Genomic DNA, 19,287 nt, shown 5'->3' with positions numbered 1-19,287 from the left:
GTTGTCTTTTTGACACACACCCAGTTTCCATTCTTAATTTAACTTTAATAAAGTTACAATTATTCTTATTTGTCGATTGACATTTCATTACAAAATTGACAAAGCTTGAATATGATTATATACTATTTCAAAATAATAATAATTCTACTTAATTATATTAAAACTGCCAGTATATAAATTATACTACTTCTATGTAAATTGTACCATGACTGACCAAGCCTTCAACAGTTCAAAATCAAAGATGGCAAAGCTTGTACTTGCTTCCTTGCTTGTCTTTGGTAAGTTAAAAAAAATCACATTTAGAATTGCTTCATTTTTCTTATTTCATCAAGTCGAGATTTAAAACATGCTCGTATTGCGCATTCTTTTTTCGGTGTACATATAGCAGTAGTATTGACTAAACATATACCCGCCTAAATAGATGTCTAATCAATTAATGCAAATATATTCATAAGTAACCTTAACTTCAGGTGAAACCACAAAAGACATCAAAAGTACCAAACGAAATTCATAAACGGCTTATAGGGTAAGATTTGGGATGAATACGCTGTTTTCGCAAAAGCTCTAATTTGTTATTGTTAATCGTGAAAACGCACTCTAATATTTCAAACATCTTGTTTCTAAAACCACTGACTAGTAATAATATTTAACTTTTCATACATTTAATCTGTTAGTGGCAAAAGAAAGCATTATAATATAAAATAAAATTTTAAACCCTTGTATAGTTATTTTTACCCGTAGAAATCATATATTCCCAAGGAATCTTCGACACATCTGCAACTGTATTTACATGAGACAAGCGATATGACTAACATTCCTTTTACTAGCTGTTTCATTATTATTTTCCATTTAAAAGTATTTGCACTTTAAAGACATATGCACCAAAACGAATGAGTGTTCTTTAAAATTAACATATTCAATGTAAAATGCTTTCAAATAAATAAATTATTTAAAAAAAAATAAATATAAGCCAAAGCACTTGATGAGAATGCACGGCTTTGTTTAGCGTGTAACATAATTGGCATCAGAAACACCATACAAAATATAAGTAGTAGCACCATTAGTGCGATGCAACATTCCAGCAGTGCCAGTATTCAGAGTATATATCTGCCAATTGATACGATATTTCCGCAAGGAAGCTACTGAACAAAGAGTTAAATCAAAATCATCCCTTCGTAAATTTTAAGGACGCCATCAGTACTTGATTGACCGTTTCGGAACATCCGTTTCGCAGATGATGTTGGATATGTTTCTAATGTGGTACTACATTCCCATTCCCTTTCAACGAATGTGACCTACTGAATCAAACTATTTACCGGGTTTGAAATAAAATTCACAACACGACGGATGCCACATGTGGGGCAGAATCTGCTTACCCTTGTGGAGCACTTGAGATCACCCCCGAGTTTTGGTTCGTGTTGATTATTCTTAGTTTCCCATGTTGTGTTTGGTAACTTTTATTTTTCTATTTTCTTTTTCCTTTTTAGCCATAGTGTTGTCAGTTTATTTTTTTTTATCTATGCATTGTATTTCTTAACTTTGTATTTTGTCCTTTACATTTTTTGGGGAAAAAAGCAAGTGTTGTCTGTGGAATTTTTCGGAACACTGCCTCTTTAAGTTATTTTTATCAGTTTCGTCCACGTGCAATAATAAAAATCACATGACTTAAATCAACAGATATTAATTTATTCACCACCCCTTAAAAAGTTTTAATTCCTTGCCGAACAAGAATTATTACAACTTTCTGTATAATGTTCTCGGCATAAAGTTAATAAATAATTATATCTTACCGCACAAAGATTTTATATATTGTTATGTATTTAGATATAGATATAGAAAGATGTGATTTGAAGGCCAATGAGACAACTCTCAATCCAAATAACAATTTATAAAAGTAAACCATTATAGGTCAATGTAAGGCCTTCAACAAGCCAAAAAGGGCCCCAGAATTGCTAGTGAAAAACCATTCAAACGGGAAAACAAAAGGTCTAATCTATATAAAAAAAAGATATATGTTGTAAACATTAAGATATATGCCAAGATAAAACAAATGCTTCTTTTAACAGTTGCAGTCAACTGCACTGCCGTCAGAATCGACAACTATGAAGAATCTGTTTACATATCATATGACAATCGGGCATTCAGGAAGGCTGACGATACAACTTTCATTGTTAAAAAAGAATTTCCTATGATGACGGTGAAAAACAATTATAAAGTAACAGTACGGAGTGGTGAAAAGAAGAAAGGTATGTTTCACCGTATATATGATATATGTTTCAACAAAACTTGATAAATTGCAAGGTTTTAATTAAGTAAAACATCAAAATCTTTATCTTTTTTTTTGTGTATCCATTTTTTTTATAGCATAGTTACAGAGCATTCCATTACTAAAAGGATTAATAATAAATAATATATAATATATATACAGTTATATATATATATAAAAAAACCGGAAAATTGACATGAATGCCAATGAGACAACTGCTCATAACAGACAACTCTGAAGAAAAATAATAACTAGGTCACTGTGTTGGCTTCAACAATGACTGAAACCCATAATGTATATCATCTTTAAAAGCCCATAAAAAACAAATATAAAACAAGTTAAATTAGAAAACTAAAGGCCTTACTTATTTGATAAATATTGAACAAAAACATGATATACAGCAACCAACGACAACCACAGAAATACATGTTCCCGACTTGGGCACACGAATACAGAATGAGGCGGGGTTCAACTAACAGAATTGTTTGCTTTTTATTGTGATAAGATGTTTCCTTGTGTATTACACTCACAATAATGGAGATTCTAGATTATATAATTAGCATTCTAATAAATTCTGTAAGTTTTAAACAGTAAGTATCTTCAAAAAGAATAAATACATCTAAAGTGGCAAATGTAAAAATATAGCATGCAATTAAACACGTCACACATATATTTTATTTATACAGTATCCACGACTTATATCATCATGATTTATTTGATTAGATAATGTAGTGATTAAAAAATCAAGAGCTTTATTATAAATATGTATTTTTTTAATTTCAAGTATCTAGCTTTGAAGAACAAAACATAATATTTCATTTTTGTTAATTTAGTATATGTGCACTTTCTTTCATTTTAGGACATTTGGTGGTCTTATACTCACAAAATGAATATAAAACCGTAGTACCAGTTGTGCGGTTTTTATTCACCAGTGAAAATGTAAGTTATAATTTTGCTAAACATGTTTAATAGATATAAGAAGACGTGTTATTGCAGTGAGACAATTCTCAATCGAAGATACAATTTGTAAAAGTAAACAATAATAGGTCTTATATAAAAAAAAAAGATATGGTATGAATGCCAATGAGAAAACTCTTTACAAGAAACCAAGAGACAACAGTACGGTATTCAACATGGCCGTAACTCACACCAATCAGCACGTTATTAAGGGTCCTAAAACTACAAGTATAAACCTATCCAAATTTGAAAACAAATGATTTAATCAATATGAAAAAGAGAATGGAGAAATTCTTATGAAAAACACCAACAAACGACACCTACTGAACACAAGGTATACCTTTAAACTTTCTACATTACCATTTCAAAATTTTCTACAACAATGTTTCAAATACTAAATACTAATCTTTTATCTATTAAACTGATTATTCATTCAACATAAATTGTCGTAATGTATGTCCATTTACTTATTATCTAAACTGTATTTAGAAACATAAAATTCGTTGAAAGATTATATTTCATTTTGATAATTTGTTTCAGTATTTTAACATCATAAAGAGGACCATGATGCAGTCAACAAGATGATAGAGATTACATTAACATAGACAACAATAAAGATTGAAAAATACCTTTCAAAAAATTGGCTTTCTGTTTAATGGAGAAAATATGGAAAAGAGGACAGAGAGAGGCAGAAAATATCAGAAGGACAATCAAACTCATACATTATTTTTTTTTACAAAAAGCTGATAACGTCATGGCTAAAAAAGACAAAGACAAACAGACAAACAATAGTACACAAGACACAACATAAAAAATTAAAGTCTTAACAACACAATCTCAAGAACTCCATAAAAGCAGTAGATTCTGCTTAATATGTGCCACCCGTCGTGTTGCTCATGTTATTACAACCCCTGTAAATAGTCTAATTCAGTACGTCAAATTCGAGAGGAATGAATATGACTGTAGTAACATATTCAATATCATCTGTGAAACGGATATTTTGCAATATTAGAAATGTTCATCATAAGCCAATACCTAAAACGGAAACCGAGACCGATACCGAAACCAAAACCAAAATATTAGTAGGGAGAATGGTAAATGTTAATAATGTTTAATTAACTCAAACCTTTTAACCCATTTTATTGTTTGAAATTTTGATACACTAGATGGAGTATAACTTCAATTCAACAATTACATGAGTCTATCAAAAAGGCAAAGTTGAACTCAACGAGTATCAAATACACCTAAGCAAGAAATCTTCCATTAAGGTTTTGCATATAATTTTATTGATTATGGACAATAATCAGGAAGCAAGTTTCGTCGAAGGAAAAGAACTGTACATAGTTCTACAATATGTGCAATATCGTTCCAACTACATATGTATATATATATATATATATATATATATAAAGAGAACATTTAATTTACAAATGCACCAAAACAAATAATTATAAAGACACACATTTTTATTTCAGTATATTGTACATGTTGTATGATTACTGTTCATCTGTATTATAAGAGGGGGGTCCAAAAAGTTTGAGTGCTTTTGGCAAAAATACTTCCACAGTTGGTTTACATTTTTGTGTTTTCTCTCTAATTTCATTTTCTTTTCTTTTTCTGGAACACGTTTTATTGTCCCTCTCGATGTGTTAGGTTCCTCAATAATAATTTTCAGTTATTAAGCAAATCATTTCATAATTTCAATTGTTATTAAAAGAAAATTCAAACTGACTTTAACACATTTGTGATGAACATACTATTTACAGCAGCCTTTTATATTTTTCAAAGTATTGCTAATTATGTATTTGTTTTTGGTCTTTATAATTCGTAAAACTATCCATGAAAGAAGTAGGTCTGGTAAGGACCGATTTTGGCCTCAAATTTCAGATTTTAGACACTTTTTAAACAATTAAGTGTCTATTTTAATGATTGAATTATATTTTAACTGATTTAGTCATTAAAAACGCTCCGATTCAATCTTAATTATGAAAAATCTATCAAATATGCAAAAAAGTCACTGTTTAGATGGTTTTTGTCAAAAATGAAAGTGGCCGCATCCGTGGTCATCCTCAACCTTTATATATGTAATGTATTATTATCAAATACAACTTTGAATGAAAATCTAAGAAGGGTGATCGGCCAGAATTGGAAGAAACAGTCGGATATATAGATAGCATCTTCCATTAAATCGTTTAACCGAAAACAAGACATGGTTTAACATGTTTAATAATGGACATCATTGTATATACTATATTCATACGCAAGTCAATATAGACACATGAATTAAAAAAGATAATTAGAATATTTTCATATATTGGTCCTTACAACGACACCATGACTAACAGATTGATGCATGCGATCGGTCCGCACGATATATACCCGTTTCCGCGTAATAGTTACTCATTTTTGATGCGTTTTGTTATTTGATTTTGCCATGTGATTATGGACTTTCCCAATTGATTTTCCTCTGAGTTCAGTATTTTTGTGATTTTACTTTTCACTTAGCGATACCATATATCTATCTGAACATCCTATTTCAACATAAACACTGTAAATAAACTCATCATAGATACCAGAACTAAATTTTGTATATACGCAGACGCGCGTTTAAGACAGCTACGTTATAAAAATTTGATAACCCACGATCAACGCAACTTTTTAAATGAAAAGATTCGTGCAGAAGAGTTTATGTAGAATATTCAATTAGACGAATGGAAATTTATAAAATAATAGGTGTAAATATAGACATAGTCGGAACAATATTGCACTTGTTGTAGAACCATGTGCAGCTAATATCCTACGACGAAACCTGAGTAATGTACATCATAAATGAATTGTATCTACATCTTAAATTGATAATTACTTGCATTGTTGTATTTAAATATTTTAACTTTTAGCTTTTTGGAAAGATTCATGTGAATTAATAAATTGAAGCAATAATCCGTCTTGTGTTTTCAAATTGCACACAATATGATGGAACAAAAGGATTGAATTAATTATAATTATAAACATTTTACATTTACCTCACTACTCATGTTGGTTTCGGTATTGGTATCGGTATCGGTTTCGGTTTTGGTATCGGCTTATGGTTAACATGTCTATTAGTCAACTCACTCCTGATGGCGTTCATACAAATTTTGAATGGATTTTTTTTAACTTTACCATTTTGAAACTCATTTTTTAATAGCTTCCTTGTGAGGACCAATCCTCTATCAAGGAAATCATGATAGGAAATACAAGCCCGGTAATATCGTGACAATTCGGAGGTATATATTACGTATACAGGCTCTGCTGGAATGCTCCTACATAGAAATGAAAAGTTCACAATTGGAAGCTGCAATTGTCTCTCTTGTGTTATTTTCAACCGCCCCCCCCCCCCCAATTGAGAATTTCTAGATGTAAGTCAATCTATGAGGCAGACTTGAACTATGAACGTAGAAAAAACAAACCTATAAAATAAACTACTCTGCCTTATATTTCGTTCAACGATGTTTGATCAAATTTGAAAGCAATTTTTTGTTCTTCTCTCAGCGGGATTCAAACCCCTGTATCAAAGACAGGGCAACACCACAATGAATTGTGTCCATCGCTCTAAACCACTCTAACAACTCATAAAACACAGCTTGTGTTAGTCAATCCATATCTTTCCTTTTCGGCATTATCCAGTTACACAGTTGGTTGGTTGATTGTTGGTGTTTAACGCCACTTTTAAGCGCCATTTTGTGGACTGTTTCGTGACAGCATGTATGTTTGTGGAGGAAGCCGGGGTGCCCGAGAAAACCACCGACCATAGATACGCTAACTGAAAATCCTAGTCAACTATGCCTTGAATCGAGGGCACCCTTTGTGGGGTTCAAAATCACAACCTGAGTGTTGACTGGCTAAAGAATACAGTAGTAGACTTACTTAGATTACTTGTCCATCGAGCCCCCTGTTTGTTACTCAAACATCATATGTAGTGGAAACTAAATTGTATGTATTCTTTAAGTACATACATGTATCATGCACTGTATTATAATTATAACATTGTATTTGTTATAGCCTAGTTGGTCGAGTGCTCTCGGATGCTGTTTCCACGATAACTTAGATGCAGTGGATTGAAAACAACAGAAACACAACATCTATACTATTAAACGAGAAGACCTCATTTTTGGTGTCGCTTCTCTTCTTTACACAATAAATTAATCAACACGACTCTGTGTCCTATATGTACAGTGCATAGTCGCATTTGTCATCCATTCATATGATTATTCAGATTGAGTTATTTTGGGAGAAAAACGAGAAAAAAGGCATCCGGATATTGTCCCGTCATTGGACGAAATTTTAAGTCAGAATCTATACTATTAAACGAGAAGACCTCATTTTTGGTGTCGCTTCTCTTCTTTACACAATAAATTAATCAACACGACTCTGTGTCCTATATGTACAGTGCATAGTCGCATTTGTCATCCATTCATATGATTATTCAGATTGAGTTATTTTGGGAGAAAAACGAGAAAAAAGGCATCCGGATATTGTCCCGTCATTGGACGAAATTTTAAGTCAGATTATACTTCCGGTTTGCGTTTTTCTGTATACTTTTAACAAACAAATAGTACGAATAAAGTGTATTTTAATTCTGTTCAGAGTTTATTAAATGGAGAGGGTCTGTATACTATGTCAATTGACCACCATGGATCGATTACTAAACTAAGAATTGAAAGTAAATACACTTTATTTATATAGTAATATACAGATAAGCGCTAAAATTATTCATGTAGGTAACTTTTGATACCTTTTCTGAAATTCTCCATTCATTAAATATTTTACAAAATTCATTGATTACAAAAAAAAAAAGATGTGGTATGATTGCCATGTTGAGACAACTCTCGACAAGAGACCAAAATGACACACAAATTAACGACTATAGGTCACCGTACGGCCTTCAACAACGAGCAAAGCCCATACCGCATACTCAGCTTTAAAAGGCCCCGAAATGACGATGTAAAAAAATTCAAACGAAAAAACTAGCGGCCTTATTTATGTACAAAAAAGGAACGAAAAAACAAATATGTAACACACAAACAAACGACAACCACTGAACTACAGGCTCCTTACTTAAATGTTCATAACATACTAAATGTATGTTCATATTGAAATTGATAGAAAACCAAAAATTGGGAATTTTGGAAATGAAGGAGGAGGTATAAAACTTCTAACAACACTTTACATACTTTTAACTCCGCTCTGAATGCCCGCGATTTCGCGGGTGTATTCTAGTAACAATTAAAAATAGATATTTGTTGCTGTTGAGTGCAAATTCTAAGTATTTTTAACATTATTTTTTTGCATAATTTTGTATATATTAAAAAGATCAAACTGATACTCAAGTTTTCATTGTCTGTAGAATATACAAAATATCTGTTATAGATTTGTCTCTCATTCAATGTGTGTTAATAACAAACGTTATATCACTTCCTTAGTATGATTTTTATTCTCAAGTGTCTCGTGTGATTTTTTCCGGTAATCAATGATATATTATTTATTTTTTTATGCTTAAGATTTGTATATTTCTATTTTTATGACATATTGGAAATTGCAGGTGCTAGCATCACTGTGACAGGCATATGTGGTGTAGTTGGTGGAATTGTTGGATTCTTACTTATAACTGTCATTTATTAGTATAGTAGGTTATCATTATTAAAATTTTGAATATGAGGCAGACATACCATCATTGACAGAAAGTCATATATTATGTTCAAAGCATATATATTTATACACTTATGGAATAAAAACAAATGTGTCATGTTGCAAGAGTCCAATTATTATCTGGTATATAAGAGACACTGTTGTTTCAAACATTATAATTTATTAGTTATTAGGCTCCTTTTATGTTGAATTTCAAACTTGCTTTATAATGTCTGATTTGAAACTTAATTCTACATAAGAAAAAGAAGGTCTTATAGTTTAAACGTGTAAAAGACGGATTCAGTTAACCAACCATAAAAATAATTGTAATATATATTCAGTACGCAAAAAAAAGTTAAAAAAAGCAAGAACATTCGATAAAAGGAGGATGGCCGAAGAGATTAATAACGAGAAAACAAACAGATAGTAAGAGCCACTTAGAAATGCAAAACGTAGATGAAAAGAATTTACAAACAAGTGTATACGTCTAAATGGTAAGCGATTCTTCATATGAGTAGTTGAAAATAAAAAACAAATTCAAACTAGTATAAGCATTTCGACCATTGATACTAAAACCATAAGTAATAAAGGTACTTTCTTTGCAATATTAAACAGTGCGACAAATGCTACGCATAAATCAGCGGTTGTAATCTCCGTATATAGTATATTGTCATATAAAGACAATTTTGTTTACAAATAAAAGAAAGAAAAAAAAAAAGAAATGATATTTATATATAAGTCAGATGATCCAAATCATCAATCAGTTTTTTGATTTGTTGACCTTTTTCTGTGTATTATCTTGAACATTTACACGAGTTTTGGCACTTACATGATTAGCAGGACATGCGTCAGACATAAACTTTACTTTCACAACAAATGGGCTTAGTACAGTGTTTGTAGCGCATTCTTGGTACATGTGTCAGGTTATAAATATAGCCTTTGAAACTCTACGCTGCTATTTTTTCCCCCGAATTCCTTACTTTAAACGTCAGTAATTAGTGAGTGTGGACTATTTTAATTCAACAAACTATACTAGTATAGTGTAAGATTGTAAACAGCTTTCCTTTCGATACGGTTGATATAACTTATTAACTAGTCCTAGAGTGCAGTTATTGATTGTTGTCTGTTCATCTTTTACCTCAGACAATAAATTTGCTGAATTGTATTTAATCTGATGAGTTTCTGTTTTTGCAAATCACTCTTTGAACATTTCACGCGACGAAAGCGCTTGTTATGGACCTACTTGCATAAGGACTTATCTTCAATCTTTTTGCATTGTTACTATTGCTACAGAAAGTCACTAATTCGATTATCAATGAGTCAATTGCAATATTTTTTAACCATAACCAAAGACTAAAAAATGGCAGTCTATTTCTATAACAAGAATAACCGTCAACTCTCATGATATGATTCAAGAAAATACTCCAAATTATACGTGTTAAATGTAAAAGTATTTATGTTGACGTAAACGTTGCTCCTTTCCCTTCAGTTTTTTTAAGGCGAACATCAATTCTGATGACTGATCAAGAAATCACACATCAACGTGATTCAGCAGTGTATGCAAATGAAATCCAATCGGATAATGGAGGGAATGAAAATAAAATACAACTGGACAATGGAGCTTATCAAGATCTGACGCTGGTCAATGATAATATGAATTTGCCCTACGATGTCATACACAACACAGAGGAGTAGCAGAGATAAACACCAAACAAATCATTATGTTTCCATCATATATAAAATTGAAGACATTACATATTTTCTATGATCAAGTGCTTCATTTTGCAAATGTTTTATGTGGATTTAATTAAAAAAAATCTGACTTGTTACACTTGAATTTTCCATGTTGAATTATTTATTTATGAAATTGAATTCATCTCCACATCAGTTTTATTATAAGTATTGTATTAACTTGTGTTGATTGCATTATAGGATTAAACAAATTTTTTCTAGAGGTTATTGATGTGTAAACCGGGGCGATTAACTCACAAACTGAATTTGTGAGTAAGAGACCCGGTTTACACATCAATAACCTCTAGAAAAAATGTGTTTAATCCTTATAATTCTGCATCCAAACATACGCAATTATTAATTAACAATAATTTAATGTTGGATGTAACGCGTCTTCTGATTGGCTGACGTTATTTTGTTATGAGCCCATAGACATAATTTAATCATGTGACCGTGACGTCATCAACGTTTTTTCGTGGTTTCTAATGGTTTTAAATGGAATTTAGAATTAAATTATAAGAAATGACTGTAATATTTTTTCTGTCTATTCGAAATAACATAAAAAATGTGGTGCACACTGTTAAATAACCCGCTACGCGCGTTATTCAGTGTGCACCAAATTTTTAATGTTATTTCTTCATAGACAGAAAAAATATTACAGTCATTCCTTAATCATATGATTGATGGCTGCTATATTTACCATCAAAAGCACAATGGCATGTCGTAACTAAGCAGTGGCCGCCATTTTGACTTTCTAAAAACCATAAATGTCCGATAAATGCAACAGAATCTAAAATGAAATAGCACCTACCTCAAAAACTTCATTTTAATTAAAAAATATCCGAATTTGAAGCATACACGTAACTAAATAATCTCTCCCTTGAATATTTTCATTCGTATGACGTCGTGTTTTTCCATGACGTAAATTCGCCAAATCCTTCATGAAATTTCGCGGAATTTTATCCAAATTTTATTTTTATACATTTTCGAAGCTTTTGTGCATTTATTTTTTTTTTGTTAAATATGCATCAGAATAGAAACAACTATTATGCAATTGTTTTATAGTCGCAATTTGATGAAAATCCCAGTATCCCTGCAAGAATGTATATCGCGCATGAATAGATTACGAAAGTAGTTTCGGAAACATGGTTTATCGAAGTGTAAACCAAGAGAAAAATTCCCAATTGACCAATCCAATTCAAGTATTTATAGATATGCAAATGATATAAGAATTATATACATATGTTTTAGTTTGTGCGGCAAAATTTCTAGGGGCTGTTTATTTGTTTTCCGAATTATAATATATGACATATTGTTTCTATTTTCATTTATGGACTATATAATTGCAAGGGGCGATACTGTCATATATATCAGAAGATGTGGTATGAGTACCATTGAGACAACGCTCAATCCATGTCACAATTTGTAAAAATTATAACAATTATAAGTACAGCCGTCAACATTGAGCCTTGGCTCACATCCAATAGTAATCCATAAAGAGAATCTCCCTGAACAATTTTGATAATATGTCTCTAATAGAAATCCTTCCTATTAACTCAATAAACAAATGTTCAACAAAATTAAGTAATCAAAACTATCTTATCACCAATAGTCCACGAGCAGCGATCCTGATTCAGTGATAGGAAAGAATGAAAATCATCCTTTATGGAATGTCTGAATCCAATCATTTTTGCTGGATTCTGCTCAAGAAAGAATGTTCAACACTGATATTTGAATTTAAAAGATGTGTTAGTATCAAGTAACATGACCAAAAGGGGCTAAAATAATAGCCAAATATTTCTAAGGTCAATTGTAGCTCTGGGAGTGTGAAAACTAGACAAGTTTTGAAAGTTATGTTATTTATCATGTCAGTACCGGATTATAGGCTTATGACCAAATGATCTTCTCAGAGACCTACAGCAAAATTGAGTAGTTGTACACTCAGTTAAAAACTATAACATAAAAGAACAGTGGCATGATTGACATTGACAGAATTACCCATCAGAGGCCAACAGAAATGAATTTGAACCACTAAAGGCCTTCGATGATAAGCATAATTTTTAATGTGAAATAAACCGTACAAAGGAAGCGGTATGCTATCGAATTCGCAGGTAAGGTTATACTCCTTTTTGCAAATATTCTTTGAACACATATGATTATGTATGTATTTCAATTATTCGTGAATTGATGATTCCGATCATAACATAAATCAGTTTTCTTGGATAAATGACTACTCCTAAAACTTTACACTAACTTATTGACATACCATTCCCTTGCATTATTTATTTCAAATAAACGCGGCCCCGCAGACTGTTTATTCAAGTATCAACTATAAAATAATTGCTACATGTTTTGAAATTAATTAGATTTGAAAGTCACGATTTTTTTTATATTTAATATCATATTATTCATGTTTCATACACCAATACATATTCATTATATAATGTTATAATATTATATAAATGTTTAATTTAGATATTTAATATTAAGCAAATGTTTTTTATGTGGTGTCCCTTCGTTTTTTTTTTAATTTGCACACGATTTTTAAGAAAACAAAATTCACAGAATGACAGGCAGCCAATGAATGAAGTTTGAAACACAGTAAAATTGACAATGGAAATGGGGAATGTGTCAAAGCGACAACAACACGACCAAAGAGCAGACAACAACCGAAAGCCGCCAATGGGTCTTCAATGTAGCGAGAATGCCCGCTAGTAGTATTGATTAAAACAAATAGTGTCGGTTTTGTAACGATTACTTTTAATTAAATATTTACTCAATTAAACACAGCCATATATATATATATATATATGTTACAGTAAATAGATGAAATTAGGAATTATATGTAATTACTTAACAATTCAGTAAATACCTGTAATTACTAGTCAATTTAGTAATTACATGTATTTACTGGTTTGTTCAGTGATTACAGGTAATCACTGATTTATTTTGTCATTTTTACAGCTATTTACTAACTTGATATTATTGTTAATATCTTTGGCATAATTCAAAAACCCTAATAAAAAATATATGAAAAAAACCCATTTTTTTCATTTTATAAATTTCCGGCGTTCCAAGCGCTTTTCTGAATTAAAATTCATCAGGAATTCTTGATCACTTCAAATATTTCTTCAAGAGAGACAAAATACAAAATAGGTTTTGCATTGTATGTGAATAATTTTGAAAGGTAATTTTTAAGCAATGGTAAATCGCCTTATGATGTACAGGAATTAAATTTATTTAAGTATGCCGATGGTATACTTGTTTTCTGATTCTGTAAAAGGTTCTTGCGCCTGTCCCAAGTCAGGAGCCTCTGGTCTTTGTTAGTCTTGTATTATTTTAATTTTAGTTTCTTGTGTACAAATTGGAAATTAGTATGGCGTTCATTATCACTGAACTAGTATATATTTGTTTAGGGGCCAGCTGAAGGACGCCTCCGGGTGCGGGAATTTCTCGTTACATTGAAGACCTGTTGGTGACCTTCTGCTGTTGTTTTTTTTTTCTATGGTCGGGTTGTTGTCTCTTTGATACATTCTCCATTTCCATTCTCAATTTAACTATTATAAAATTTAAAGCTTTAATTTAAAGCTATTTTTTTATAACTCTTTGGTAGGGTTTTTGTCTCTTTTTCACATTTTTTTTTCAGATTTTATTCGACACGCTTTTGTTCTACACTCGTAAATGGAGTTTAACAATTCCATCGCACAAATGATGTTATTTAGAATCTAGGTGGTTATGTAAGGGTAGAAGAAGAATGAAGAATGGTATTTTGATGGTAATGTTATTGACATTGTTGATGGGTTTTGTTACTCAAGACCTGTAAGAGTACTGTTGATTATCATTTATAACGGTACTTTTTTGAAACTCAGAAACACTGAGTTGAGCAAGGTAGAAAAGCGGTAATTGTCTTGAAATCATAACCTTCATCTTTATATTTGAATATTTTCATGTACTGGAATTTGTTTAATAGATATAGGAAAATAAGTGTCAATGAGACAACTATCAATTCAAATCACAATTTATAAAAGTAAACCGTTATAGGTCAACGTTCGGTCTTCAACACGGAGCCTTGGCTCTCAACGAACATCAAGCTATAAAGCGCCCAAAAAAAATAATAGTGTAAAAGTACGGCCTTCAACACAGAGCATTGGCTCACAATGATTTAATCATTTGCAAATCTTTAAGATACAGGATCAGGTTACCTCTTTGATAGCTACGACCCCTAAACAAATTCTGGCAATTTTTTTAGGTTATTTTTGTTTTTGTTTTCCGATTTATCATCGTTTTGTTAGGTTGTGAGTTTAGAATAAAATTTGCTCGCTAAACAACTAAAGACTGCTGCGATAGGTCAGTTAAAATGGTTAATTGACGCAGTTTCATATGTGTTTTTAAACAAGATCTTGGAATAGCAAATGAACAGTACATGTATATGTTTAATTACGTATCACAGAAATAAAACATTTAAAAAAAAATCAAAGACATATTTTCATATATGTTAATAAATTTATCAAGAGTACTTAATGTTTGTATTTTATTATTCAAACTGATATTATTGAATCATATAATATTGTGAAGATGAGAATAATTTGCTTACAGTAGTACAAGAATAGAATAATAAATGTCATTTTCAACGGTTAGTAAATAGCTGTAAAATTTCGTTTTAAAGTTAGTAATTACTGGTAAATACTGGGCAGTTTTAGGAATTACATGTATTTACTAAGTGCATTAGGAATTACAAGTAATCCCTAAATTTTAGTGATTACATTTAATTCCTAATTTCACCTATTTACTGAAACATATATATAGATTCTACCACTGCATCGAGTGTGATACGATATTTATCCACTCGCGACATGTTATAGTTTCAAATTTAAAACGCGAGGATCGGCCGAACGTTTTAAATATTTAAAATGTAGCTGTCGAGAGTGGATAAATATCGTAGTACACGAGATTTTGTGGTGGAATCTGTTTCTCTAATGATTTTCAAACAATACGCAGGCAAAATTATCGCTTCTTTGCGACTAATCTGCAAAAAGATGTGTTTTGTCTTTGTGACGTCATTAGACATGGTCGTCTTTTTTCATGCCGTCACAATATGAATTTCAGAAGAAAACAAGAATATTCGACGTCATAACCGGATTTTAACCAATGAAGAATCAAGATCAAACGAACCACACGTTGATTAAATTTTTTTATTCAGTGGGTGCAGAAAGGGATAAATTGATGAGGAATTAGAGAAACATGATATACCTAATTGATTTTATTTAATTTCTTGTTATTACATATACATAATAAAATGTCAGTTAAGCAGTGTTCAATTTTGCAGCTTTTCAATGTTTTCTGACGTCTTCTGACGTTCTAAAATATTCAAACAGAATATACTGTTTACCAATTATCAGTTCCTGATATCAGTTAGACATGTAAGCAGGTTATGTATTAAATTTACGAGGAAGGGATATGTCTGATGAATGCTATTTTATCCATAGGACTTTATAGTTTTTCCCCCCGCTTATTTTAAGTTCACCCTTTTCTTGCTTTACTTATATTTTTTGAAAATAGATGATTTTTGGTTGGTTTCTGTGAAACTTACTATCCAAATTCAAAATGATATTCCTGATTTAACAAATTTCGGGTTTTATGTGACAACAAACGTTCACAAATGCCGCCGCATTTTTGCTCCTGTCTCAAGTCATGATCCTCTGGCCTTTGTTAGTCTTCTATTATTTTTAATTTTAGTTTCTGGTATACAATTTGAAGTTAAGTATGGCGTTCATTATCACTGAATTAGTATATATATTTGTTAAGGGTCCAGCTAAGGACGCCTCCAGGTGCGGGAGTCTCTCGCTGTATTGAAAACCTGTTGGTGACCTTCTGCTGTTTTCTGTTCCATGCATGGCCGGGTTGTTGTCTCTTTGACACATTCCACATTTCATTCTCAATTTCATGTGTTTGATGTATTATATTTTGTTATTACTTGTTTAAGGTTTTATGTAACTGCAAGTACCCTAAAATTATACTTTCGTTTAAGTTTAACCTTGGTGCACTTGCGTTGAAAAAAATTGTGATGAGTTTTTGTTCCTGTACTATGATCAACAAATATAGTTTGTAAAATATATTTACAATACTAGTATATTTAAAAGTAACTTGTGCATGGAGTGTTTTTTTTTTTATCTAACATCATTTTGTCCCATGTTATAGTTGTCTTTTCGACTGTTTTAAATTGTATCTATATAGTGATATAGATCAAATTCATTCATTGAGTGTATTTTTACCTGATTTTTTTAATACTTTTTTATGATCGAGTAAAGCCATTTCAATTGATATTTAATAGTATTTTTCTATGTTGTGAAGTTATACTACTGTTTTTAAATTAGGGTGAAGGTTGGTGCCTGTTTACATGTTTTAAACTGCTGCGTTTAGTTGCACATGTCTTAAATCAGGAACCAGTGTTTGTCGTTTGTTGATGAAGGTACTCGTCTCTTGTTTTTGTTTTATAGATTTGCGATTGATTATTCTGTTTGAATTGTTTTATACTTGTCATTTTAGTACCCTTTATAGCCTGCTGTTCGGTATGAGCCAAGCTCGGCGTTGAAGACCGTACTTTGGCCTATATTAGTTAAAGGTTTACGCCTGATGACTTTGACTGTGTCTATAACGCTACACACATTTTATAACGTTCGCTCAATTCGTGTTATTTGATTTATATCAAATAAATAAAAATCTTTAATATCGTCTCCAATTTTTCTATCTATCATAATAAAATTGAGAATGGAAATGGGGAATGTGCCAAAGAGACAACAACCCACATTGATTACTGTTGTGGTAGTTCTCTCTTGTGATAAAATAAACTGAATATCCTTCATACATGCCTTGAGAAAGTAAAAGTAAAATCACAAAAAAAAAAAAAAAAACTCCGAGGAAAATTAAATCGAATGGTCCCTTAATGTTAAAAGTGAACGGATTGTTCTCTTAGATGTAGGGTGGGTATTTTTTAATCATTTTGACAACACATATCTTTGAAGGAAATAACTTATCTTTTTTTGAAATAAAACTATGGCATATAGATAATCATTGTCAGTCAAACATCTTTACAACTAATGATACCTAGACAACAGTACTGAAAGTCACATGAAACCTAAAATTAAAAAAAATGAAGCATGTTTTTTTTTTATAAAAAAAATGGATAGTTATCATTATCAAACCTGTGTATATAAACTTTTTTCTAAAGAAAATTTTTCAACTGGTCCATATTCAGAAGAAGTTTACTTTTTTAAATTGCTTGCTTCCAGGAAGCAATTCGCCGACATATTTTCCGTTTGCAAAATGACCTGAGCATGACCCTTCTCCGGTGATCGTAATACGCATGGATCTGTCACTGAAATAAACTATTATCTGATTGTACATGTTTAACACGTGTTAAATATCCATGCTTCTTTTTTGATTATTGACAAACAGTGACAAGCGTTAAACTTCGGCTTCAAAACACGAACTTTATTTAACCGCCATATTTTCACAACAACACTGACCGATCGACAAAAATTGATGATTATACAAAGTTTATGTGAAAAAAATGATAAAATCGTGCACAGAAGTCTAAACTTTTAATATATGTATGCATTGGTTTAAGAATTGGATAACCATTATTTTTCACCGGTCACTTGTTTCATATGACTTTAAATTAAGTAACATATATTTAGATAATTTATCAACTGACATTTCACTGCAAAATTGACAAAGATTATCTATTATTATATACTATTAGTAATTGATAATAATTCTACTTAATTATATTAGAACTGCCAGTTAATAAATTATACCACTCCTATGTACCACGACTGATCACGCCTTCAACTGTACAAAATTAAGGATGGCAAAGCTCTTAATTTTATTTTCATCCCTTCTTGTCTATGGCAATTAAAACAAATCGCATTTAGAATTGCTTCAATTTTTCTCTTTCATGAAGTCGCCGACAAAAAAGGGTTCTTTTTTTTCGGTGTATACGTAGCAGTAGTATTTACCAAACATATACCCGCCAAAATATATGTATTATAGATTGGTGAAAAATTCTTTATCGATACCTTTTATTTCAGGTGATATAAAAATGCCAAACGAAACTTATAAACGGCTTAAAGGGTAAGATTTGTAATGATTACGGTTTTAATTAGTTTAAGATTATTACATTATTCCTGTTGTGAGAGATATTTTTTTGTTAGTTTCAAGACATATGGAAATGATTTTCAGTCAATTCGTTGAAAAGGGATGAGGATTTTCCTATTGATCCCATGTAACCGAAAGCTTATTGCTTTTGGAATTATTTCCTGTACACATTCAATGTAAAATGCTGGCATATAAATACATTATTTTATGTTAATATTAGCCAACGCATTTGGTGAGTAAGCACGGTTTTTTTTGCGCGTATAACATAAATGGCATCATATAAACTCATCATAGATATCAGGATAAATATTTTATATTTACGCCAGACGCGCGTTTCGTCTACATAACAGTCATCAGTGACGCTCGAATCAAAAAAATGTTTAAAAGGCCAAATAGAGTACAAAGTTGAAGTGCATTGAGGATAAAAAATTCCTACAAGTTTTGCCAAATACAGCTAAGGTAAAAGTTATCAACGGTACCAGGATTATAATTTAGTACGCCAGACGCGC

At 31.2% G+C, this 19,287-nt stretch overlaps 1 protein-coding gene across 1 annotated transcript; it reads left to right on the top strand.

Moving 5' to 3' along the window:
* The first annotated feature begins 171 nt into the window (after nt 1-171).
* LOC139514845 (uncharacterized) lies at nt 172-3,852 on the top strand. Its single transcript, XM_071304451.1, has 4 exons — nt 172-278; nt 2,067-2,246; nt 3,126-3,205; nt 3,764-3,852. The coding sequence occupies exons 1-4, from the start codon at nt 206-208 to the stop codon at nt 3,806-3,808; spliced, it is 378 nt and encodes a 125-aa protein (XP_071160552.1). The 5' UTR covers nt 172-205; the 3' UTR covers nt 3,809-3,852.
* The last annotated feature ends 15,435 nt before the right edge of the window (nt 3,853-19,287 follow it).

Source organism: Mytilus edulis, chromosome 3 (assembly GCF_963676685.1).
Source record: "Mytilus edulis chromosome 3, xbMytEdul2.2, whole genome shotgun sequence".
Classification (NCBI taxonomy): domain Eukaryota; kingdom Metazoa; phylum Mollusca; class Bivalvia; order Mytilida; family Mytilidae; genus Mytilus; species Mytilus edulis.
Note: the sequence above shows the minus strand (reverse complement) of the source record. Positions and strands in the feature narration are given on the sequence as shown.

Bases quoted from the DNA above. Each gene is read 5' to 3' on its own strand.
- LOC139514845 (XM_071304451.1), top strand. From the start codon at position 206: ATGACTGACCAAGCCTTCAACAGTTCAAAATCAAAGATGGCAAAGCTT. The intron at 279-2,066 runs GTAAGTTAAAAA...TTCTTTTAACAG, and splicing joins TGCTTCCTTGCTTGTCTTTG to TTGCAGTCAACTGCACTGCC. The intron at 2,247-3,125 runs GTATGTTTCACC...CTTTCATTTTAG, and splicing joins GAGTGGTGAAAAGAAGAAAG to GACATTTGGTGGTCTTATAC.